Here is a 26,127-nt window from a genome sequence, read left to right as displayed (position 1 = left end):
TCCACAGCGGGGGGGCACTTTTGCTGACCCTCTAGAAATCATTCTTAGTGGATTTGAACAAAGATGGATTTTCATTCCTGCAGATTCACAGTGCCACACTATAGCTATGGCACTATTTTCCATCTCCTTCCTCTCCCCACTCCAGAGAAACCAGGGAAGATTCAGACCTTTGCTAACAGAGGGTCATCCAAGAAAAGGTCTTTGCCTAGCAAATCCTGCTGGCTTGTGGCTGGTGACTGCCAGCAGGAGTTCTAAGGTGGCATAGTGGTGGTTTGCTAAGCGAGCATGAAGGTTCACTCATAGGAATGATAAACAACTGGCTGCCATATGAATGTCATTTTTGGGAGAGGCACCTGAAGAGGCTGGAAATAGGCACTAGAAATAGGCCTAGAAATAGGCACTCAAGGCAAGACAACGGCATCAAGTAGGTAACACTTAAACCTTTCTATCTGATTTGATTAGGTACTTCAAAGCAAAAGCAGAGGTCCTGCATCAAACAAAGGAGCCAGCCTGGTTTTGATCAGCAAGTCATTAGCTCTGTTGGTTAGATGCAGGTAACGGCACAGAAATGTAAATTGAGTTGTCGCCACAAAAGACTGCCAATCATAGAATCATAGAATCAACCAGGTTGGAAAGGACCTCCAAGATCATCAAGTCCAACCCTTGATCCAGTACCGCTGTGGTTGCTAGACCATGGCACTAAGTGCCACATCCAGTCTCATCTTAAAAACCTCCAGGGATGGAGAATCCACCACTTCCCTGGGCAGACGATTCCAATGCCTGATTACCCTCTCTGTAAAGAATTTCCTCCTAATATCCAACCTAAACCTTCTCTGGCAGAGCTTAAGACTATGCCCTCTTATCTTACTGATAGTTTCCTGGGAGCAAAACTTCAGCAAATGTGATCCATAGTCTTAAGCATTTTCCAGGCATGGAGCTCTGAGCAAGGAGGACCCAGAGAATACGAGGAAGAGGACAAAAGAAAAAATAGAGAAAGCCTTAGGACAAAAACAGGGAAACTGCTGGTTTACCATGGAGCCACTGATCTGTAATAGGTGGCCCTTTTTGGTTTTGTTTTGGGTTTCTGGTTTGCTTTGTTTCTTTTTGTGTGTGTGTGTGTTTGGTTTGTATTGGGCTTTTTTGTTTGTTTAGTGAAAGCCTGACAACCATATTAACTTTCTTTTGTTGAAACCCATTTGTACTAGTCTCATAACCATTCATATACAACAGAACAAAGTTCTACCCTGCACACCTCTTCTTCAGAGTCTTACGGAAGGAAAAGTTCATTGTCTCGTGAAGGAATTGGTCTTACCGTAGTTTATTGCGTGCAAGCTTCAAATCTTCTGGTTTTTTCCTTCCTTGCAAATCTATCCAGGCCCAAGCATAGCTACTATCAGTAGTGTAGTCGTGGAAAAAAGAAACATAAAGCAGAAAGCATGATCAACAGATCATTTATGTTGTCTACACAAGGCAGGACTTGAAACTTGCCAAGTTTGGTAAATCTTTGGGTACACGTTAATGAATAAGCCCTGCCAGAAGGTGATTTGCCTCTTGTGTCAGGTGGGCCTCAGGATGTATTCCTTTCTGTAAAATACATACAAGATCTTGTCACAAGCAGAAACCACAGTGGTCAGTTCTCAAAGCACATCTGGGAAGAAAGGAGGCAGAGATCAGCTGAGAAATTTGCACCAGTTTCATGGTGCTTGTGTCACAGAGAATCATGGGCCAACAGAGGTTGGAAAGGACCTCTGGAGCACACCAAGTCCAACCTCCCTTTCTCAAAGCACTGTCAGGGCTGTGTCCAGTTTGGAGTGGAATATCTCCATGGATGGAGACTGCACAGCCTGCCTGAGTGCCTCTTCCGATGTTTGGCCACCTTCATAATGAAAATGATTCTACCTATGTTTGAATGAAATTTCCTGTATTTCAACTTGTGCCCATTACCCCTTATCCTGTCAGTGGGTACCACTGAGAAGACCCTGGCTTCACCTGCTTTACCCTCCCCCATTAGATACTTAGATGCCTCTGAGCTTCTTCGCATGCAGACTGAACAGTTTCAGCTCTCTCAGACACTTCATGTATCAAAGATGTTCCAAGCCCTTAATCATCTTCGTAGCCCTTTGTTGGATCTGCTTCAGTATGTCCAAGTCTGCCTTGCACCAGTGAGCCTAGAACTGGACCATGGTAAGGAAGGCTAATCCCTGCAGCCCATGGAGGTCCACGGTGGAGCAGATATTCCACCTGCAGCCCATGGAGGAGCCCATACCGGAGTAGATGGATGTTCCCTGGTGGAAGCTGCAGCCTCTGGAGAGAGAAGCCCACACCGGAGCAGGTTTGCTGGCAGGACTTGTGACCATGTAGAGGACCCACACTGGAGCAGCCTGTTCCTAAAGGACTGCACCCCGTGGAAAGGACCCACGCTGGGGCAGTTTGTGCAGGACCGTCTTCCGTGGGAGGGACACGGTAAGAGGCAGGGGCACGGTAAGAGAGCGAGGAGGAATGAGCAGCGCAGAAGAGGCGCTATGGACTGGCCGCAGCCGCCTTTCCCCATTCTCTGGCAGTCCGAAGTGATGTCAGCTGAGCCTGGGAAAAAGAGCGGCATGGGTGGGTTTTTGCTTTATTTCTGACTTTCCTACCATGTTATTAACTGGCAGACAACTACGTAAAACCTCCCAAAACCCGACCAGTGCGAGCGGCTCCTCCCCGGGCCCTCGTCACGGCCGGCGGGCGGGACCTCCGGGGGAGGCGGTGCCGCGGCGGGGAGGGAGAGCGGGGAGGAGGGAGAGAGGGAGGGAGAGAGGGAGAGAGAGCGGCTCAAGGTCGGCGTGGTTCTGCCCGCGGCTCCGCTGTGCCCGCAAATGGAATACGACTGGCTGGGCTTCGGCTACGCGGCGCTGGTGGCGGCGGGCGGCGTCGTCGGCTACGCCAAGGCAGGTGGGTGCCGGGCCCGGGGCTGTCCGGCCGGGCCCGCGGCAGCCGGAGCTGCGGGCCGCTCAGCCGGGTCCCGGCCCGCTGCTGGCAGTGACCCCGCACACCCCCTAAGTCCTTGTTGCCACCGAAACGGTGCTTGCTGAGGCCTGCAAAGTATCTTTAAAGACAACCCCAACCCAGTGCAGTGTCCTCTGTTTAGGTGGTTTTCGTGGATTTACAAATGACGGGAACCCGCGGGTGCCTTTCTTTGGCGTGCAGAGTGACTTTGTATGTGTTCTTTCACTGACTGCTTTACATTTATTTTTATTCAAGGCAGCGTCCCTTCACTAGCTGCTGGTCTTCTGTTTGGTGGCTTAGCGGGACTAGGTGCTTACCAGCAGTCCAAAGATCCAAAGAATGTGTGGCTTTCCCTCGGTAAGTCTGCTCAGCACCTGAGTACTGAGCGTTACTGGTAGCAATGGGAACAGTAACCTTTTTTTTTTTCTAGCGTGTTTCATCTGACCTGTGCCCATTTATCTGTACAACTGTAAGTAGTGGCAGGACAGGACTTCCTGGCTCTATTTGTGTACCAAGCACAGTACTTGGTTCTAAAACCTGGGCTGTCCTGTTTGAAGCCAGAGTTGGTGAGAAATACCTATCTCCTCTGCCAGATTAGACACTGTGTTAACTAATGAAAACGTGCATGGAAAATGTTCCGTTGTGAAGCAGCATTTTTAGCCTGTGGTCATGGAATAAGCACTATTTTTGCAATAGTGACAGCACAGTGACAAGTGGTATGCGGCCTTATGGAATCTTGGTTTGCACAAGCATGTCAGAAGAGCAGTATATATTTCAATGCATCATACACTGTGGAGGAAACAGTCTGAAGTATGTAAAAGAAAGGAGGCGATGATCTATTCTGCTTGCTTACAGTAGAACGTACAAGAAGCTGTGGGCATATCTTGCAGGTAGCTCTTCAGATGAAGGAGAAAATGACTGTGGAGAGTGTTATGAAGCAGAGAACACTTGAACCTCAGGGACTTCCAGTGCTGCAGGACTGTAATGCCTGGTTAAACCATTATTGGGAATTGATCTTGCCTTTGGGCACTAGGGTATTCTGATAACCTCTTGAGGTTCCCTCTAGTTCTGTAACTACTCCTCAGTGTTACTAGTGTTGTGATACTATAGCTTTACAGTGATTTAAGACTGTTTTAACCCAGTAGGACTAATGTGCCGAAAGGCTCTATGAAGCCACTGGTAGATACTGCAGAGGACCAAACTGCCTCATCAGTAAGGAATGACATGTAAAATGCAGGTCAATATGAAGCAAAATTTCCATTTGTGAACTGTCTCTGGCATGACATGGGAGTGGCTGTGCATGGCTGTGCATCTCTGGCACAAGTTTTTAGTCAGTGTCATGGAAGAAGGATGAGCAGCTTCCATGTATCCTGATGTGATGCACGTAGTGCCTTCAAAAGCACCTGTTGAAAGTGGTGGTGTGTCACGGTCTAGTACAACCTTCATTCCTCCTCAGCCCTGCTTCTGATGTGCAGCTGTGGCTCCTGCAGAGCTTTAGGTTGGTCACGGTACATCATGGGTAGAAATCCAGAAATGGAACCCTGACAGATTGTCTCTAAAATACCGTTTGCCCTGTCTGATGCAAATAAACTCGAGGCTTTGGAGAAGGGTATACAGCATCTCCACCTGCCTTTTTTCTTCAAAGAAACAATGTCCCTGTAAATTTTATATGCATATTGATGGGATTGCTTTTCCCGATTTAGAGATTAAATATTTTAGAGTAATGTTTAAGAGAGTAATCACTCTTTCAATTTGTTCCTTTAGATTTCTGTTTTCTAATTTGTATTTTCAAGTGGGGTTGTTTTCTTTCCAGTTGTAATATTTAGTGCCCCTTCTAGTTCAAAATGCCACAGAGAAATGGGGACTGTAATATTTGCCTCCCACATAGTGAACTCTGTCACCATCCCAGCTTTCTGGCAGTTTCGAGCCTGCCTGTGTTCAAGGAAATCATCATTCATCTGCAAATAAGGAGTAATTGAGGGAGAGTTAGTGATCTCTCCAGAGGACTGGAGGTTGTGAGCAATCAGACAGTGGTCTTGACCCTGACAAGACCTCGTTGCTTCTCCTGAGCAGTGGAGCACACTTACCAGAGTTGCTGAGACGTTTGTAACAACAGCTTTACTGTTTAAGAAAATCCAGTGCATACGGAGGGAGGCATTCCTGTCTGTACACATAGGTCTGTGGCTGGCGCTGCTCAGTGTCCAAGCGTGGCAGTGTTGCACCGGTAGTCCTGTGCCAAGTGGTTCTGACTGGGCTTCGTTTCAACAGTGGCGTCTGGAACCTTGTCTACTGTTATGGGAATGAGATTTTACAACACCAAAAAAGCAATGCCTGGGATAATTGCCGGTGCCAGGTAATCACCTCTCTTTTGCTCTTGTCTGTATTATCAAATGTGCATTTTATTTAACTTACTTGTGGATTAGATTGTTTTAAAAATGTTACATGGTAAGTTCTGTGAAAAAATGAAATCTTCTGGTGGAGTTCAGCTAAATGAAATCATGCCAATATTTTCTTCCTTTTTGTTCTTTATGGGATTTTTGCCTTCACCCTCCTCTTTTTATAACAACTATTCTGTTCAACAGTTTACTGATGGTTGGACGGCTTGGACTGCAGATGATGGATAAGCCTCTTAAGCCATAAATCTGCATCAAGTTACTTGAAGATATGTGATTGAGAAGCCTGAAGCTGCAACTGCTTAAATGTGCTGCACAAAAGTGGAAAAGACACTGCTACCTGTGCACTGTATTTTTCATATCCTAACACACTTGGGTTGTGTTTTTAAAGGACTGACATAGAGAGGCCTTGTTATGTCTTCCCAAATGGTATCTGTCTTAACATTTTCTGCACTGTGAAGCAAGAAAATATGACTATAGCATTAGTTTAGCTTCTGGTCCTGCAGCTTACTGTAGGCAAAGACCTCTTGGCCCTTGTATGCAGACAGTTGCAGGATTGAAGCTTAAATGTACATCTTGGTTTGTCCTTCTAAAATCATGTGTACCTCTAAAACAAGGGAAGAGGAGTTGCCAGTCTGTCACTAGTAATTAAGATAATAAATGTGCTTATAACATTACATCTCCCTTTCCTTGCCAGTTTATCTGGTCACAATGTTTGTCAGTCAGGGACTGTGTTCTCCCAGCACTGTGTGTCAGAAGCTGGTCCCACAAAACATAATCATGGAACAGGCTGTTGAGGTTCTGCTGTAATGCAATGAATGCAGACCCGTTCCTTGCAATTACTTGTAAGCAAAAGTGCCCAGCTATATGTAATTCATTTCACTTTTACAGATTATTATTCATAAATCAAAAAGATGCTTTATTAGGCAATGCTGAATTGCAGGCATAGCTTTTATTAAAATGTTATTTTAAATAAACTAACAAATTATTACAAACCTTTGTGTTCTACACAACTTTTTTTGTCTTTAGTCATTCATCTGGATTGATAGTTTGGCGCCTTTCTTGCAGGGTGTCTGGATATATTTGCAAACATGAATTGTATACATAATTTCTATTCTATTCTCTGAATCTAGTAACTTGTAAATATAAAAATCTGAATGGGGGGGAGGTGTAGAGAACAAAAGCATACAGACCAAATATTCAGACAAGTATTGTATTAAAGGTTGTTTGGTTTTTGTTTTCTGAGGGAATCATCTATTTTAGATTTAGAAAATTCTGTATGAAAGTTTCTTTAAAGACTGAAGGGTTCATTTGATCAGTCTCTGTCCTCAGTTGATTCCCTTGATGCCTGAAATTGTTCCAAATATAAACCTGCCATAGAGAAATAATCCTGGAAGCTACACATGGTTGGTAATGTATCCCTTTTCTGGTTTCATTTAACTTACATCCCTTTCTGCACAGATCCTGAGCTTTATTTCCTCAACCTTTCTTTGGTGCCTGGTACTGAGAGAGATGGAAGCAGCAGGGTTGATTCATTAGATGGTGAGGCCCTGGAGTTGCTTAGAATTCTCTAAGTATCAGGCTAGTAACTTTGCAGGAGGGTCACAATCGGTAGTTTTCCTTTCCTCGTTCCTTGCTGCAGCAAAACAGGCAGGTCAGTGACCCTGTGCTGCCTGAGCAGGAGGTGCAGAGCTGGGCCAGTGGCCATAGCCATAGCCAGGCTCTGCCAGCAGTGCAGTTTGCCAGGCAACTCACAATGATGAGGCAAGGCTGAGATCAAGCCAGGATGCCAGGTTAATCAGATTGGGTTCCAGATTCTCAGAGACATGGCCAGGAATGGGTGCAGCTCCAGCAAGGGTCTCAGCAGCCTGTTCCCAGGCCAAACAACTTGGGTCAGAGCTGGCTTGAGCACAGGCAGTGAGATCTTGAGGGGGAACTGTACTCAGAGCATCTTCTTAAAACCCTTATTCATCATCCTGCAGAGTTCAGCTTCAGGTGTTCTCCTGTATTTACATTTCCCTCTTGCCTCCCTGCATAGAAACAGAAGATGGTTTGTTTATATGTCATCCTTTTAAGTGCCTAATCCCAGCCCATGGACTCACCATTGGTGGGCATGTGTATCAGTGTCTTTGCTCTAACTTGAAAAAGTTAGTAAGCCAGGCATTAGCATTTCAGACACTTCTCTCTAAACTACTTCATATTTTTTTTGCCTCTTCATATTGCTGTTGAATCAGTTTTCTTCTGTAGGAGTAAGATGCACACATAAATGCATCTCCTGCAATAAAGTGAGAACATCCATGATCCAGCAGTTTTCTAATTGTCTAATGCTGGTCTCAAATCAGGTAACTTGCAAATTTGAGCTGCAGTTGTCTCTGATGGAATAAATAAAATAGAAAACAGGGAATAGGACTTAAAAGCTTTTAAACTCTTTAGACCAAAGTGTTAAGCTGTTGTTCCATGAGCTTTGGAAAGCAGTAGCTTGAACTGAGAACTGCTGATAGAATGTGTTACCACTTTTTATGTTCAGGAGAAACAGCAGTAATACAGACAAAGGGACAAGAGAAAAGCTTTAGTCTTACATACTCTTTACCCCCTTGAAACTTTTTCAGCATATTAAATTTTTTAAGCATTAGATGACATTTCTGCACTAACAATCTGATATGTGTCAATGAATCAAAATTAAAATGACTGTACAGGCCGTGTTTTTAACTAAGTCATTGGCATCTCTTGTACTAGAGACAAGTGATTAATTTATCTTGTTTTTTAATTATAAAACCATTGCTTTAATGCCTGTTACAAACAGTCTGAGGTTGTCCTTCATTGCCATGGCAAGTTACATGTATTCTACCAATAAATTAAGAGACATTTAAATAGCATAGGAACATCTGTTAGTACTAATGGAATGACCAATGGCAATTGAATTAAACTCTCTAGTGCATTACTAACCATATACCCCTATCCCTGTGTAGCTCTTACAGTATTAAAGTGGCGTTTTCTTTAGGTGCAATTTTAATAACAAAATATTTGACTTTTTGGTAAAACTGTTTTAGATTAAATTGCTTTCCAGGAAATTAATGTAACCTATATGTTATGAAAGATTAGGTCAACAACAGAAATTTAAATTTTAATATCCATTATAAAAGCCTACAAATACATTTCTTTTTTTACAATGCTTAAAGTAATCATTAACAGCTTTAAATCCTTAAAGAACATACTCTGTTTATACTTTAAAATGGCAAGTTTAATGTAACTATTAAGTCTAAAGCATCTATTCTAAATGCAATTGTTAACAGAAGTAGCCTAGTTCAACATCCTAAAAAAACAGTTTATTGTACATTGCAAAGTCCTTTGCACGATATTATTATAAAACTTACCATAAAAGCTGGGGAAAGTACTGAACGAGCATATAAACAGCGACACAATGAATTATTAAAGTTGCTGTGTGTTTTTAGGTACCTAAGTTGGCCTTTAAGATCTAAACCAGAAAACAATATTGTTAAAGAACAGCCCAATATGTAGCCCCTCATGTAGCTTATTCAACTTCTGTAGTTTAGTTTGATCACGCAATAAAGATATAAAGAAACAGGAGTTTATTGATAATTTATGCATTTTATTATTTTATGCATTTTATTGTTTTATTATTCACCCTTAAAATGACTGACAGACCACAGTGATTCAGGCTTCTTAAAAGGTCACTGTGACACTCCCTTGACAGGACAGAGGAAAATCTCTACAGGTCTTTGACCAAAAATGGCATTAAGTTAATTATAACAGCAGAATCTAATTGTTAGGCTTCACTTCACAGCTTGAGTCTAGCATTCAGTACTTGTTTAGCTATTTTCCAATATTGCTATATCTTTCTACAGCCATGTATCAGCCAAGTTTTTAGAGTTTTCTTGTGTAGTATCTATAAGTGGATTGCTTATGTCCCACTACAAGGATTTAAGCTCTCATTGCTACATGAATATTTGCAGCTTACAGACCCTGAGTAATTCTTAGTTACAAGTGAGTTCTGAAATCCTTGTAGGAGAGTTTGGTATTCCTCACAAAGCCGGAGCTGTGCTTCACTCTCATCTTCCTGCTGAGGAACCAGCCTAACACCTGGAAGCCTGGTGCTGCTCTGCTTCAGCCCTACTTCTAACTGCTTGTGTGCTTCAAGCATATCCCAACAGTAGATGTTGCACTGGATGAATAACCATAACAGTTGTGTTTAAGAGCACAGGGATAGGAGATCATCTATAGAAAAATGTCAAATGAAATCTACTTCTAGTAGTTTTGGCAATATGCATTATACAATACTTCATTACATCCTACTTTATAGCCAGTATTTTACATGGTATTATATGTGTACTATAACAGGTAATAGAACACAAGGTCTTTTTTTCTTCTTTACTATTGCATAGTCTTAAGAAAAGTTAGAGCAAATAGGCATTTCAGGTTTCCAAGTGCAGGAGAACCAAACACAGCGCACGTAGTATCTGTACAGGATGGCATTTTTTATCTGTTTCCTCCATATTTGGCTACCCAGTCTGTTCTTCCATGTACTCGCTGAATTGTTGGTGGGTAAGTTAAGATACTCATGTTTTTTGCTGGTGAGTTGAAGGTAGGACCTGGTAATGGAGCACGAGCAGCTTTGGTTTTCCAGGAAAAATCTGAAAGGAACAAGAACTCAGAATTAATGATGACTAAAAAGATACTTTACTTCTTCACAGAGAAAAGAATGAGAGGTTAAAGATGACTTATGGTACTTAAGGGTGCCAATGTAGCAGGGTGCTTTTGTCTCCTACATGTCATAAAACATCCTGAGTTGGAAGAGACCCAAAAGGATCAAGTCCAACTCCTGACTCTGCACAGGACAACTGCAAGAATCCCACTGTATGCCTGAGAGCGTGCTGTCTATGCTTGTTTTAAGATAAGGTGCATGTTTCCTATAGTTTGTGTGTTTAATCCTCACCTACTGGATACTTGTTTTGCAGCAATCCCTCGAGAAAACATTGAGACTGAAATTCATTAGAAAAACTGATGCATATACCTACAATTCTGAATCTCCTATTATAAAACTGCTACAGAATGAGTGTGTTCTTTCTTCTATCTCAGATATCTCAAATATTTATAAAAGCATGTAATTATAACATTGATAAACTTATTAAGACCCAAACAGCTTAGACTGAAGGACAGCTTCTGGAGACCTTTTTGTTCCCTTTGAGATTTTATGCCTTTTATTCCCCTCCTGCTCAACTCAGAACTCCTGGTTTAACTGGTCACAAGTCCTCTTTGCTCCGTTTCCCATTTCTCCATTGATTTTATAGGATCTATTCCAAGTCTGAAGGTTTTCTTATTCCTTAATACTGGTATCCACCTGATATCAAGCACTAGCAGTAGTGCATTACTGTATTCCTGGCCTTCCTACCCAGATTTCCCCTTTTTGCATTTCAGGTAGTTGGCAATTCCTCAAGCTTCATGTGACTAAAGTAATTGTGCTGCTGCAGGGGCTGATGTTTCTTGATGTTCATGACCAATTCTGCCATTTTCCCAATCCTTTAAAGTCAGTTATTTGGGACCTCTCTTATCCAGACTCCTGCTATACCTTAGCATTCCCAAAATAGGTCCTACCCCTTCCATTCCTACATTTGTAGTTTAGTCTTCTTTTATTATGTATTAGTGATACTCTTAAAAAAAATTTCACATTTAAATTTAATGGTTCTTTGGTGCCTGTGTATCATTCTGTTTCTTACAGAAACAGTGGATTGAACCCATTAAAGAACAGGTGAGGATCAAGGCATTTAAAAAGGAGGAACATCGAGGAACTGAAACTGGGAGTCAGGTCTCCACCTCTATGAAAACTAATACTTTTCCTTTTTATTGTAGGCTGGCATTCCCTATCTTTGGTCAGAAAGTATGATTCCAGCCTACAGTAGTTTGGCAATGAAGGCCACTTTTCCTGAGTCTTGGCATTTTCCACAGAGAAACCGATCCTTTATACTACATTAAATTATTTAAATCATGGCATTAAAAAACTTAACAAATTAAGAGAGAAATACAATTGAGAGCATAACTTATTTCAGTGTGCATAATGCAAAGCAAGGGGTCACCAAAAATGTTAACGTTCAAATATTGACAGCTAGGAGATAAAACCTGCCATTTCCTTCATCCTTATCTCTCTTCCCACGCAAGTCTGCAAAGTTTAGGCTAAATATGAGGGGTTTAAAGCAATAGTATTCTTGCTCTTTTCCAGGACATGGAAGAGTGTCTTAATTGACCTCCATCTGCCAGCTTTTCTGACTTTTACTACACATTTTCCATTTCTAATTACAGATTTACAGTGAATTTATTTCCCTTTGGAACACCATATCTAATCCCTTCTCTTTCACACTATTCACAGCAGTCTAGAGATAGTTGCAGATTTTGTCATCCTATGAACTTCTTGATCCACACAGTGTGACAAATCAAAACTCTCGCAGCTGTGTTCCAGCAGTGAGTTGATAAGATAATGAACTGCAGCTCCAGCCTTCCCTGGTGGGCTTCTGATGCACTCAGGCACAGAATACATATACATCTAAGCATATTTTATATATGCATGCCATCTCCTTCCTTCCTTCCCTCTCTGCTTCTCAGAAGTTACTTGCAAATTCCTAAGGAGAACAGGTAACTCAAAAGAGCACATCAGCAAAAAGACATTATTTAAGCAGGACCATATGAGATTGGTGTGCCATAAGCCCTTTGGTTAAACAATTCACCAAATTGAGGGCCTTGCTGTTTCCTCTGAAGTAACTAGAGAAGCATGCTGCCGGGTTTGGACAAGAGCTCTAAATCTTCACTCACAAACCAGTTTCTCCTGCATCCTGAGCACTTCTGTTCATCTTCTCTGAATTAGGAACATACAAAGAAAGTGCTCAGAATGTCATCCATACTGTAGAAAATCCAAGGTAACAGTTACATTTAGAACAGGCTTCACGTTGTTTTTACCAGATGAATGGAGTCCAGTCTACATGACCATTTACTACAGAGTTGTGGAGTTACATATTTTTACAATTCTGCTTAGTCCATCACCACTAATGAGCCATAGTTTAGCAAATGGTCCAAACTTTCTAGAATTATAAAAGGTTTGCACCTTTTGTAATTATTTTCTTTTTTACCTAATAAATATTAGTAGCAATAGTTTCTCTAGCTATCAGGACTACCTCTATACGCCTACATTCAGTTCACTTATGTTAAGAACAATTTATGCCCTATACTTTTAATTACAGAACTTGAGGAAAACCTTACTAAGGGCTGATCTCTTTGGAAGCATGGAAAATTAACGTTTCTCTTTGTCTTGGTTATGCATGGTAAAAGGATATTTCTTACCTGATACAGGTGCACCAAGAGGTGCTAGCTGTATCCGTTGTCCAGCTGAGCCAACTTCTTTTTTATGGAAGGACGAGGTGTATATTCCTGATGGGTTGTAAGCAGCACTACTTACAAAGCCAGGATTTCCTGTTGACATTACAGAATTTAGAATTTTCAGTGGCATTCAGAAAACCTTGCCTACTTTTTATAGTCACTTCAAAATATATTTGCAGTACCCCAAGAGTACTCCCTAGTGCTCATCTCTTGAAAAAGAGTATATATTAATTCTTTGTTTTGTATCTTTACAGCACTTAGCAGACTTGGAAGCTGGAGATCAGCAGGAAAAAAACAACAGAGAAGGGTGAACATAGAAAGGTTTACACCGAGTTTTAGAGAAAGATAGAAAGGATCTTACCTTTTGCTTACATCTACTTGCTTTACCAGAAGCTGGTTTAAGCTATTTGAAAACTAGCACTCAGCCCTACTCTTATGCTCAACATGTTTGGCCTTGTCATGGTTTGAGATCCCCCCAAAAAAATCTAATTCCCTAGTCCAAGCCCCCTCCCCCATCTCAACCTAGTATAAGATGTGTTTTATCCAGACAAAACACGAGACTCAGAATGGAGGAAAGGGAATATATTACAATGACTGTACAAATAAATATTATAATACATTATACACACAATCACAACTATCTCTACCATGACATAAGTATTTACAATGGATCAGATCTCTTCTCCCCTCCAAATAGAAGTCCAGGAGGGAAGAAGGAAAGATCCTTTCTTCAGAGCAGCAATGTCCCTAAGGCAGCAGGTCTCTCTGTCTCTATGCAGCAGCTGTAACTGGATTGTTGTAGCTGGATCTCTTCTCAATACACACAAGGGGGTCTCCAAGCCCCTTGGCCCGTCGTCTCCAAACGAGGGTCTTTCAAGACACAAGGGGGTCTTCTTTCATCCCTCTTGGCTCTCCTTCGACTCCAAGCGAAGGTCTCACCTGTGGACTGCCAGCAGGGACAAAACTCGCTTCACCACAGGCATATCACAAAATGGAGGGGCATCTTCGTGAAAGTCCCTTCCTCAGGGGTTCACCCCTGAGTCAGAACATCTTGGGCAGCATTCAGTTGAAAGCCTTTGCCTCAAGAGTTCTACCAGAGCTCCTGTGCTCTGTCTCAGGTTGCTAGGCTTGTCAGCAGCAGTGAGGGGGGCCAAGGTCAACCTCCCCCCGCATTCCTTCTCCATCCTGGTCCAGCTTCAGGACGTCTTTGAGCTTCTCAGCTCCTCTCTCTCTGGTGCTGCAGCACTCCAAGGCTCCTCTCCTTAATAGGAGTCCATCTCCCTCCTTTCTCGGAGGTCTCAGAGGGGTATGGGGTCTTATTCTAGTTCTTACCTCAGCTTCCTCTCTCCCTGCTGCTCTCGGCTCTCTCTCTCTTCATTAGATATCTCTGTGTCTGCTTGCCTGGCTGCAAGCTGCCTCTGCTGCATTCTTATCTTTTTGGCTCTCTGCCATCGCTTCTGGACACTGCTTCTGCCGCTGCTGTCTCTGCTCACTCACAGTGGAGAAAACTTTTTTAGCTCTCACCTGCAGGCACCTAGCCCAGCTTTATGCTGTTCCAGGTCCCTGCAGCCCCCACTGGGGGCTGGGGGTCCAAAGCCCCCCAGGGGGCTCCTGCCCTCTGCTCCTCGTGGCCTCAGAACATGGCTACCGCTTCTACAACCAAACTACAACTAACCTTCTCTTCCGTTTGCTTGTGGTATGTTTACATTTCGCAGAAGCGCCCATTGGACAAAACTTCAAAACTTCCAGGGGTCACCAGCCCCTGGGGTTTTACCACTTTCTTAGCTTCAAGGGGAAAACCGGTTCAAACTACTACAGGCCTAAATCTAAAAGAACTGAAACCCAACTTCTCTTGTGGGAAGTGGTGCACCACTTGAAGTTGACTGCCAGTTCCATAGCTAAAAGGCCTACTATAAAGATCAGACCCAACTACCCTCTTTCTTTAACCCTGGTTATAATATTATGCCTAGTTTTGGTTCAGATCTTTCTTTAAAGCAGCAATCCCATGGAAAGGTTGACATAACCATCCTCATTTGGAAGCTGAGAAGCATTGTGCATGTACACACAAAATTAGTACTGAAATTAATGTTCAGTGGCAGAAGGATCTGTTACAATACTTAGATTCCCTGGTCCAAGAAAATTTCATACCTTCCTCATATCTGTCATCACTTGGGACAGTGTAAAGACTGTGCTGGCACAATGTCCAGAGAGAAATGCTTTTCTCTAGTGGTATGGTTCTGTGTTCAGTAGTATTGTGAAATACAAGGCCATACACAGTAGTTTGTTTTAACCTTTATTAAATGTGTGCATATTCATCATAGTTTCAGTATCTGCTTTGACAGTTTTTGTCTCCTAAATTGCTAGCCTTTGTGCAATCCCATAATGTTCCTCTTCACACACAGTCCTCTCTGATTATGTCAGAGCTCAGAGCAGTGGATCTATAAGCTGCAAAAGTGGTCATCTACAATCTAAAAAAGGTATCCTCAGCTAATTACAGCTGCATTGGGTTGTTGCAAACCTCCCTGTTCAGGAGCACTAACAAAAAGCGTTCAGCTAACTCAGTTTTGCCAGTCTCCTCAAACTGTCACTTCACAGCTCTGCAAATAGTTGGGTCTCCATGTAGCTTTCCTCTGTCCACTTGATGCCAGTTTCCACAGTAAAGAATGACACATCAATACAGCTGGTGAAAAATAAAACTTTAATGAAGTATTCCAATAAAATTTAACTTTCTTGTAGAGTCTAAGTTGTTCTTCCTTTTCAGGAATTTGCCTGAAAACCAAAACAACACAGTTTTAGTGGTTCATTCACCTGCTTGTGGATATATACACACACATTCTCTTATTCCCCAGTTCCTAGCTATTGGGAGTAGTTCAGATCTGAGAACTCAATAACATTCCTTAAAATTCTGAGGTCTAAAAATAAGAACATGACAGGCCTCAAATAATACAACCTTAAAAAGACTACTTCTATCTGCTTCTTTGCTACAGCTCGGCAAAGCTGCATAGCTGTCAAAAATTGTTCAACCATTTTTTTTGGTTCTCCTTACCTCTCAATGTCCAATGTCCTTTATGAATTCTTCTGCAGGAAGTGAAAAAGTGCAGCCAGGATGAACAGTCTGGGTGAAACAGAGAGGTCTGCAGGGGTGATCTTTTGTTGGATGAGAACAAGGGAAGCAGGAAAAAAAGTTCAATATAAAATAACAGAATAGCTACAAATTTAAAAACATCCTATTTAAAAGCACAGTTCCTTACCTCTGACTACTGCCATACAAAGGAAAGGGTTCTTGCTAGAGAAGTAATCATCCATCAGGCATCCAGGAGGTCTGGCAGCTGGTCTATAGGCAAGCACTCATTGCCATGATGTCCACAAGGGTGGCCAAGGCCATACCCCCGTCTCAAACAACACACACCTGATTCTTCGTAAAGGATAAGGTTGTTGAATTGTTTGAGGTAGGTAGTGAGTTCAAAAAACCCTACAAGTAGTTGCAATGAGATGTGTCGCATGGGCAGTACACACCAGAGGGGGCAGGAACAGGGGGAGAGGTAAAACATTCCAGCATTTGCAATGCTTATAGCCAACAGTGTATTTAGACATAAACTAGGCTGCCTGGAATCCTGAGTTTGCACCTTCTTACACTAAGGTAACTCCACCAAAATCTGTTCAACCACAGCACTGTAAAATCAGTGTAAGAATCAGGTAGAGAATCCAAATGCGGGAAATGGTTCAAGTCCCAAGTCCTGTCATGAACAAGAGATGCACGTGCTGCTTAAGGATCACTTCTTCACCATTATCCAGCAACAGGGCAGTGACCTGCTGTGGACTGTAATTAGGATAATAAAATACTCTCTGCCTTTTAAGACACAGTAAATGCCAAGAATCCAGAAGTCACAATGAAGAGAGCAAGGTTTGACAAAACAGAGTGCAACTGCAAATGGAAGTATATGATCATCAGGAACATGCATTATAAACATAATTGTTTTACAAGAAACTGTAAATAAGAAACATACAAAGAACTAGGCTACAATTGCTATAAATTACCTTTTGGATCTTCTAATTTTTCATTAAACCTTTCTTTGCATGATAGCTTTTCAATAGGTATAATTAAGTTCTCATCTGTAGGTAAGGAAAACGAAAGGAAGAAAAAGATGGAAAGACAGAACTTTAGAAAAAGGATAAGAAGAACCTGTTTAGGTGATGTTCCATAGCACACTGAGCAGGCAGTAATAAGGTCAAACTATTTGCTTAAATACAGTACCTATGGTCTAAGAGGATTATGGACAAAATTTATCTTGACAAAACTTTATAAAGAATGGCTGGTCTATACCTTCTTAATGTTCTGAAAGCAAAATACGTAGTTTTACATATGAAAAAGTTGTTATGAGTCATTTGTTAAAACAAGAGGAAAAAAAAGCTTAGAAGCTAAGCTTGACCATAGAATTTAAACCAGATGGTCTTAACTACATTAATTAAATAAAGTATGATGAGATATAATGTGATCATCTTCAATTGCACTTTTACCTGTAGTATTTCTCCTGAAAGTCAATCCTCCTCCAGTATGTGCCAGCGATTTAGAAAACAACTGGTTGTTCCAGGTTCCTTGTGATCCTTCTCTATTGACTGCTGCTAAAGAGACACTCTTTGGGTTTACACCTTAGAAAACAAATGATAAATAATGTTATAAATATCAATTTTCAAACATTATGCAACCCATGAAAAATGCACATTTTTAGAACAGTGAACCAACACTGAATTATTTGTGCTATAATGTGAACACCATTAATGTAAATTAACAATGTCCATTGATTAGGTTAGATTTTTAAGCTAAGCCATGAAAACTAGTGACACTGATTTAAGAAAAATTCTCTTCATGCTTTCAAGAGAACTTTTAACAGTCTTTTTAGTACAGTTACTTGGTTTCTATAAAACCATAATCGCATTATTGATATTTTTGTCTATCAAAAAATTAACACAAATTAAAAATACCTATCAAAAACTAGGGTTCTCAAGACTGAAAATAAACTATTTCTTTAAGGGTTAAGTTAAAAAGTAGGACAAAGAGGTTCTTGTTACTTTGCATGTTAGGAGCATTACAAGACTTAAGGGGATTACACTGCACGAAAACAGCTCCCAGATCTGCTGGTTACAGAACTAAAGTAATATGTATAAATAACAAATATGCTCCTTGGAGCTATTATTCCCTTAAATCTTGGAATTAATTATTTTTTACATCTATGCCTTTCTAACTGAAAACCAGAGAGACACTAGAATCATGCTTAAAAAGAAGATAAGAAATATAGATGAACCTTCCATTTGTGTTACCTTTAGATAGGGAAGCTCCTCGCCCTTTATATTTTTCTTTTTCTTTTCTTTTGGACTTAAACTCTTGAGCCTCAGGGCATCCTATTTAACATTCAGGAAGTGATTTCATATTCAGAAGTCATCACTGCCCTAATGAATTCCTGACAAATTAATGATACGTTGTAACAAAACAACTTGCCTGACAATGAGGAATTCCTTTGTGAGCCACCTAAATTCTCACATGTGGATTACAGCAGAAGTCATGATATGCTTATTGGAATTGTACAAAGCATCATGGTAACAAATAAATGACACTAAGTGACACCAAGAAAATAATTTGATTATAGTATATATTTAGAATACTTATTGAAGGAAACATTCTCTTTGCTTTCCCCTCCTTTCCATTCTCATTTCTAGCAATTACATAATTTCATGTTATTTTCCTGATAAAAGCACCCAGATTTAGACTAAGTTATCTATTTTTAAAGATACCCGGGGAGGGGAAGTGAATGTGTGAGTTCCTACCAGTACCAGTGGCTGATATTTCTAAACACTTCCTACAAAGAAGGCTAACTGTGTAAAGACCTCCAACCTCCTGACACTGCAAAACTGATAAATATGCATTATATATGTATAAAATCATAGAATGGTTTGAGTTGGAAGGGACCTTAAAGATCTTCTAATTCCCACACCCCTGCCATGGGCAGAGACACCTCTCACTAGATCAGGTTGCTCAGAGCCCCATCCAACCTGGCCTTGAACACTGCCAGATATGGGGCACCCACAACTTCTCTGGGCAACCTCTTCCAGTGCCTCACCACCCTCATAGTAAAGAATTTCTTCTATATATCTAATTTAAATTTCTTCTCTTTCAGTTTGAACCCATTACTCTTTGTCCTATCACTATGGTTCCTGATGAAGAGAATATATGTAGTTTCTTCAGTCCTCAGACACACTTGCTTATAGGTCAATCAGGATATAGTCCTAGTAGTCCCAGAGATGTTGGATTTATATTACTGAGGATTTTTTATGTTACTGGTCATAAGAGGTCCTGTGAACTTTTATGGTGTACAAGCCACGTTTACATAGCCATGAACTTCTGCATCAATTGTGATATGTTCTGGGAAAGGCATTTAGTCCAAAGCTTGAAAATTTAGCCTGGTTATGAACAGTAAAATTATCCAATGAGAAATCCAAAGTTTAAATGTACTGTATGTAGATTGTGCCCACCTTGTATTTTCTATATGTATTGACTTTTAACCTTACCAGGTAGATATCTTGATTGTCTTAGATAGTACTGTTTTGCTGATGTATTTGATCTTCCAGAATCATTTCTCATCAGAACCTTATTTTCCGCTCCTGGCTGGATATAGCATGAAGGCTTTGGTTCTGGCACACTGAAAAAATCAAAATTTCCAAACAATGTGACCAACACCTCCATCTCAGAATACCACAAGCTGACTTTAGCCTGAAGAATAGGGTGCTCTTCAGTTATCCCACTTTCATCAGCAGAGTCTATTTCCAAAAAGTAACAGCCAAATCTAATACCTCATGAACGTTTGACCTGGTATTGGAAGAAATAAGTGTATCCAACAGTACAGAATGAGAGCAAATGGGGAGCACAGTATCACTTAACTGACAAAGGAAATTATGTTAGTATGTCTGATTTTAGTAAGACAGACATTTTCTTAATAACACAAGAAACACCTAAACCCTGTAGTGCCTGAAAGCAAATTTGATTGTGTTGGAATACTGCTAGCACCAAATCAACACCACACCCAAAGCTGGTCTGCTCATACAGCTTTTGGCATTCTTGCAGAATTTGGGTGACTTGAATTTTCGCAGACTTGTCTTAATCAATCTATAAATCTACTGGACTGTTTGCTAAAAGAAAATACAATTTCATAATTGTAGGACCTACCTAAAAATAAATTCCTTGTTTTTCTTTTCTTTTAACAATGCAATGCTAGGCTTCTTTGAACATGACATTCCAAATTCAGGGTCATCCAAGTCATCCCAGCTATCCATAGCCTTTACCAAAGTCTGACCCCATCGTCTTCTGCAGCTTTTAGGACCTAGTGCAACATTCAGAGGGCCACTAGCTGCTTGTTTCTATTTTAAATAAAAAAAAACCAACCTTTAATTCCATTCTAAAATTTTATATTTTGTATCTAGTTTACTTTCTGAATACTGGTTAAAAACTTTGAGGGAATTTTCCTCGTTACGTTGTGCCTGTTTTGGTCATAGTCTCAGAATGACTTTAAGTACAAACCATAACAATAATGCCAGCATGTATTTTGAGTATAGTTCTTTTGGACTCTCATCCTTAAATTGCCCAAGTCTACCTAAAGTACCTAAAGTAGTGAAGTTAACATTCTATTTGCAGATCCAGTTCTGTGTTCAGGCTCTACTGCTGGTATCTTGTTGAACTTGTGCTCTAAACAGTGGTAGGTGAACCTTTGAGAAATAGAATACAATGGTGCAGAACACTGCTGTGGCCCCAAAGTAAGTACAGCAAATAAAAGAAGCTTGTCAGGCCTTTCTTTAACATTCTCTTCCAATGAAATGACTAAATTTAAAACCTATCCTTTCATCTGACTACTATTTGCTTTCCAGTATTTTCTGAATACCTTTTACTTTTAACATGCTTTATACTGCAGTTCAGCGAGTACAACCCAAAAGCAAAATGAAGATTACAAACCAAAGTTTACTATTCATCTTACAAAAAAATATTAATTGTTAAATTCTTGTAAGGTTAGGAATTGGATAAACCTTCTTGGGTATTTTCCTGCATGAGGCAAGAGAAGTTCTCCCTTTCCACTTCTCTACTGTATACTGACAGTATTTTTGTGAATTATTTCTCAAAGGTCAATAAGTCATAGCTGTTATAACTACGTTACTGCATAAGCATGTCAGTAAGGGCTATTATAAATGAACACACATTGTTGTTTCAAGCAATCTTTTCTTCTGACTGGCTGCCAAATTTTAGGAAGCGACCTGGCATATCCTCTATTAGTCCCTAGTTATCTATTTGTATTTCCTCTAATCAAATGTAGGACAAATGATCACCTGGTTGAATATACTAAGAACTTTTAATAAAACCATCTAAGTAGTTATTAAAGACAACTTACAGGTGATGAATTTTTATTGATAATTGGAAAAAATGGTTGTGCCTGTGGCTGCTGCTGCTTTGGTACTTGCTGGTTAGCTGTATTCTGAGGCAACTGAATTTGCTGGAGAGGCTGGTGGTTAACCTTTGGCAGGGACTGTGGCTCTGTTTTGTCAGGTAAATCAGGTGAAGACAGAGGTTCTGGCTTGGATATAGCTTCCAGTTTAGGAAAAGCTGGCTTTGGCTCTGTTGGCTGAACCGGTTTAATAGGAGTCTGCTTCTCCAGATACTGAGGAGGAGGTCCTAAAATTTGGCCAACTTGAAAGTAAGGATACTTCAGAGCCTGGAGAAACAGATATAACATACTAATTTTACTTCAAAAAGTTGATTTTGGTAACTTCAGCAAGGATCTAAGCAGGTTTCTGAAACATTTAAGCAAGCAAATCCTGCACAGGTGCAGGATGGATGCATAATGAGATCATATGTAAACAGTGTGTATTGATAACTGGCAGTTCTGTGTTTCAAAGTCTTCCCATCATAACTTAGTAAGACGGATCCAATTGTGCATGTTACAGCAGTCATGTCCTTTCTTTCCCTCCTTTACTGCTAGGTTTTGTGGAGTCTGTGCTTTGTGGTGTGTTTTACATTCAACACCATTCTAAATTCATGCAGTAACAAATCTCAGTTTTAAAACAAGTAGTCTCCACTACCTTTACCACATGCTTTATTGCATGTTTCCACTGCTGACTATGTTTTGGCAACTCAAGGAACAGTCTTGGTTTTTTTAATTAAAAAAACCAAACCCAACAAAAAAACCCCAACAAAAACAAACAGAAGCAAAAAACCCCACATAAGAAAACCACCCAAACAAAACAAATCCCCACAAGCAACCCCCCGGAAAAAACCCAACAAAAAGCAAACAAACAAACAAAAATACCCACAAAACAAAACAAACAAAACCAAGAAAAAAACAGAAGTGAGATGATTGCCATGTATGGGTTTTACAATTACAGAATGTTAATGAGCAAAGTTTCTCCCTCATTTTTCTTATCACCAGCTTTCCCTGCTTTTGTTTTGCTTTAAAATACATTCGCTGTGCTTGCTGTGTCTTCATGGTGTTTATTAGGAAACTACAATGTCTGTCTTAAGGCAGATGTTTATTTCATCCTTTTACTCTGACCTTTTCATGTCCATCACTGGATGCATAGCATGGACACACCTTAGTAACACACCTCTTTCTATGGACACACCTTAGTAACACACCTCCTTCTATGTCAAAACAGCACATTCTGCTACTCCTTCTGGGTAGGATTCTACTCTTTGTTAGTTCTCAAAGAGGTGTTTTGCCTCAGCTGCACTCAAGAATTGCTGCCTTTTTACACATTACCACGTATATGCATTAAACTCTTTGTTTTGACTGTGGATTACACAACTGCTGCAGCTGCTTCCTTGATAACTCACTTGTGTAAAAGCTGGTTATTTGCTTTTATAAGGCACCTTACAGTGTTTTGTGTAGAGATACATAGTACTGGACTACAGATAGATCTCAGTGGCTGTACAATAGTTATGCTTTATAAAGTGGATAGAAATGGTTGCTGTATTTGGTACCATCTATTTAACCACTTCTGAATCACTTACATTACATCCAACTTGCAATATGTCTTTTCTTTCCCAATTTCCTCTATACTTCCTTCCTATACTTCTAAATAGGATTGCATTAGGTATGAATTTAAAAAAAAATAAATCCACAGAATGTAACCATCTTTGGTACTTGAAATATGTTTTCTTCAAATCAACTTGGAGAAAAACTGTGACCTTTGTGATCTATTGGTATGTTCTTCACAAAGTTCTTTCCTTATCACTTAGTACAATTTACATTCCACCTCCAAGTAAAAATAATCCTTAGCTCTTCCATACTGTATTCCATCTGCAGCTTCACAGAAAGCAAAGCGTAGTTTTCAATAACACCCTTTGCACAGCTGGGGGAGGAAAACAAAGGTAGCAGAAGTGACTTATAGAACACAACTGAGGAAACTTGTGGCTCAGCTTTTTCTCTATCCTGTATGGAGAGAGTTTTAAAATATGCCAATACAGAAGACAACACTGCAGAAATAACTGAAGAGTTTTTGATGTCTGCTGAGCCAGGTTTAGAACTTCTTCTTCTCACCACTCAATCTCATTCCCACACAAGTGTTCAAAGTGAGGAGATGTTTCTGTGGCCATCAGTAGTATGAGAACCAAATGCTTTCTGTATCTACAATTTTTTAGCAATGCAAGAAAATTCAGCCTTATACTTAATTATTCATGTGCTCAGACCTGACTTGCTGTAGGTCTCTTCTTTGGATTCCAGTTTAGCATGTCACTCATAAGCTGTATTGCTTCATTGCTGGCATTTGGGATGAGAGTTTTTAGGCTTATAGGGACACATTGTGGGAAACGGAAATTCATGGCAGAAGCAAGGTGGTATCCTTCTGGCCAGTCACTCTGTTTTAAAGGAAAGAAAAATTAATAGTAAAAAAGAACAAAGACTATGTATCTTTGAAGTATTACATCAAAATGAATGCAGTTTGAGTCATGCTTGGTTTGCATGGCTCCTTGCTAAGTAGCCAGAAACAGGCATTCCTATTATCCATTACAATTATTACAACACTAGTGAATGCAACGTCAGCTTCCAGTTTCTGGCAATCCTTCTCAAGCTCTCCTGTAGGTAAAGGTGGAACCATTGTTGTGAATACCACACTTGGAAACATTCTACCTGAAGGACAAGAGAGTGCATCATCCATAGATACCAAGAAGTACTACTTCTTTCTTCCCTCTAGAACAGCTTTTTTATACATTAGAAGATGTATTTCTTCTCTTTTTCTTCCAGTACTCCTTTGTATAGGCTAGAGAAACCCAAACAATTCCTGGATCTAGGCTTATAAAGTTTTATTTTTTTCTCTAGACTCTGATCTTTCTCTCTTGAAAAGGGAAACTTTAAACTGGATGTAATATAGCAAGTGAAACAGAAAGATTAGTTCATATGTCCATGAGCAATACTCCTTTCTCTACACATTGGTACGGTATTTGTCTTTATTGCAACAAAATACTGTTGACATAAAATACACTGTATATCTCCTATGGCCTCTTCTACAGATGTGTTAGCTGGATAGTTATCCACAGATATTTATGTAACTGATTATTACTGCCTAAGTACAGCACTCAACACATTACTGAAGAAATTTCTTTAAAGCTACATCTCTAGTTTTATTTAAAAAACCCTCTAAATTCTAATCTTATTTTCTAACATTCTCAATCCTTCTCAGCCTATCTACCAACTTAAGAAGTAAAATCTATTCCACCTGAAGGACTTCAATTCAATTTCAAAAATTTCATCAAATGCAGAACCACTCATGAGTTCTGTTTAATCTATCTTTCACTTTGAATGAGAACCAGTGAAGTTTACTCTCTGAAGAAGGCCTTCAAAACAGGTATGCACTTGTACAGTTTGTATATATATGCGCTGATGAAAATGTGAGGCACAGCATCAAAAGCCTTCCTGAAGACAATGTAGGATATTAGTGCTTTTCCTCTATCCACCAAGCCTATTACTCTGCTACAGGGCAAACTGGATTGATTTGATAGAATTTGGTCTTAAGATACCATGTTAGCTATTACTCATCTTTTTATGTACAACAGTATTAGCTCTGTTAGCACAGCCCATGGTGACTGAAGAACTCAAATATAATTATAAACCACATCTGGTTAAAATAAGTCTCAAGACTTCAAGTGACTTCCTATTCCACCTCAGAGAATAGTTTGTTCATTTAAATTAATGGAGGAAGCTTCTTTCCTCCTCCACTGCACTGTCCTCCTTTATTTGATTTGGTGACATTCTGTCTTCTAGAAGTAGTGATAAAGGAACAGTTTACAATGAAGTACCAAGGGCTGAATGTTGAACTGGTGAAGTACAGGGATAGGGCGAAAACAGCATAAGAGCAAAAATGAAAAATATATTTTTATTAAAAAAAATAAAATTAGAAGTGCACCATCACTGCCAGTACTTGAACGGTGCAATTTATTTATAAAATAAATAAAGCAATGTAATTTATAAAATAAAACAAAATAGTTGCCTGCCACTATTTAAAACACCCAAATTCACAGAAGTCATTAGTACGGTATCATGGGCTTAAACACAGGAAGGCAAACTGGAAGGAACTATTGTGCATAATTTCTGTAATTCCTTATTGTGGGATAATGGAATGAATCACAATTTGTGTCTGAAAAAAATTCTATTTGTAAAACTATCTGCAAAATCACACTATTAAAATAACTACTTCTGTTTTTCAGAATGCAGAACAGTACTTCACTTGAAACAAATGCATTATTTGTTGTGATAATTCCTATAATAATATTTAAGTACTCCTCTTACACAGTGATCTCCCTGAAGAATGCCTTTTGCATTGTGGTAAGGAGAGAAAATTCCCAAGTCTGCCCAGCAGATGACAGGGGCACAAAGGAACTAATTACAGCTTCCTGATCCCAGAGGGCTGACTTACACTGTCTCTAACCCCTAGGGTCTTTATTGGAGGCTACAGTTTTCTCTGAAATACTCAGCTGGTAATGCTCCCTGCTTTCCCAAGCAATAAGCTTCCTAGTCAGGGAATGACACTCTAAACAGTCATAATTTGCTTCTGTTAACTACTTGTAAGGTTAGAGAAAAAACACAGCGGTCAGCTCAGTGCTGCTCAGCTATTGCTCTACAAAATGAAAACCTTTCCCTGCACTTCCAGAATTCTATGCTGTTTATGCTATACATTGAAAATGTTCCAGAAGCTAGAAGGTTACTCTCTTTCACAGATATTCTTAATATACATCAAAATGTTCTTCTTAGTATCCTAGACTTGTGATCTGCTTAAGAAACTTCACATCGGCATTTGAAAACACAAGTCCTAAAATACTACTCATATTCCGCAT

The 26,127-nt window shown here is 40.0% G+C and overlaps 2 protein-coding genes across 3 annotated transcripts in view; one reads left to right on the top strand and one right to left on the bottom strand.

Moving 5' to 3' along the window:
• Positions 1-2,751: 2,751 nt before the first annotated feature.
• On the top strand, positions 2,752-6,372 carry LOC103767377 (transmembrane protein 14C). Its single transcript, XM_018077715.3, has 4 exons — positions 2,752-2,934; positions 3,244-3,345; positions 5,257-5,341; positions 5,571-6,372. The coding sequence occupies exons 1-4, from the start codon at positions 2,859-2,861 to the stop codon at positions 5,626-5,628; spliced, it is 321 nt and encodes a 106-aa protein (XP_017933204.3). The 5' UTR covers positions 2,752-2,858; the 3' UTR covers positions 5,629-6,372.
• A 2,632-nt stretch (positions 6,373-9,004) lies between these two features.
• MAK (male germ cell associated kinase) overlaps positions 9,005-26,127 on the bottom strand; it is a 30,269-nt gene continuing 13,146 nt past the window's right edge. The window contains exons 8-15 of one of the 2 annotated variants that reach the window (XM_018077717.2): positions 23,488-23,655; positions 21,194-21,514; positions 19,984-20,174; positions 19,329-19,459; positions 17,283-17,414; positions 16,803-16,877; positions 12,729-12,857; positions 9,005-10,033 (exon numbers count right to left, since the gene is read on the bottom strand). In XM_018077717.2, coding sequence (XP_017933206.1) covers positions 9,879-10,033; positions 12,729-12,857; positions 16,803-16,877; positions 17,283-17,414; positions 19,329-19,459; positions 19,984-20,174; positions 21,194-21,514; positions 23,488-23,655 — 1,302 coding nt within the window. In that variant the 3' untranslated portion in view covers positions 9,005-9,878. The remainder of the gene's footprint in view (positions 10,034-12,728; positions 12,858-16,802; positions 16,878-17,282; positions 17,415-19,328; positions 19,460-19,983; positions 20,175-21,193; positions 21,515-23,487; positions 23,656-26,127) is intronic. The other variant, XM_018077721.2, reaches the window with a different exon arrangement.

Source organism: Manacus vitellinus, unplaced genomic scaffold, assembly GCF_001715985.3.
Source record: "Manacus vitellinus isolate BGI_N305 unplaced genomic scaffold, ASM171598v3 scaffold_39_pilon, whole genome shotgun sequence".
NCBI lineage: Eukaryota > Metazoa > Chordata > Aves > Passeriformes > Pipridae > Manacus > Manacus vitellinus.
This window is presented reverse-complemented; position numbering and strand designations above follow the sequence as displayed.

Coding starts and splice junctions, on each gene's coding strand:
- LOC103767377 (XM_018077715.3), top strand. CDS start 2,859: ATGGAATACGACTGGCTGGGCTTCGGCTACGCGGCGCTGGTGGCGGCG. Junction 3,346..5,256: donor GAATGTGTGGCTTTCCCTCG/GTAAGTCTGCTC, acceptor TCGTTTCAACAG/TGGCGTCTGGAACCTTGTCT. Junction 5,342..5,570: donor GGGATAATTGCCGGTGCCAG/GTAATCACCTCT, acceptor TCTGTTCAACAG/TTTACTGATGGTTGGACGGC.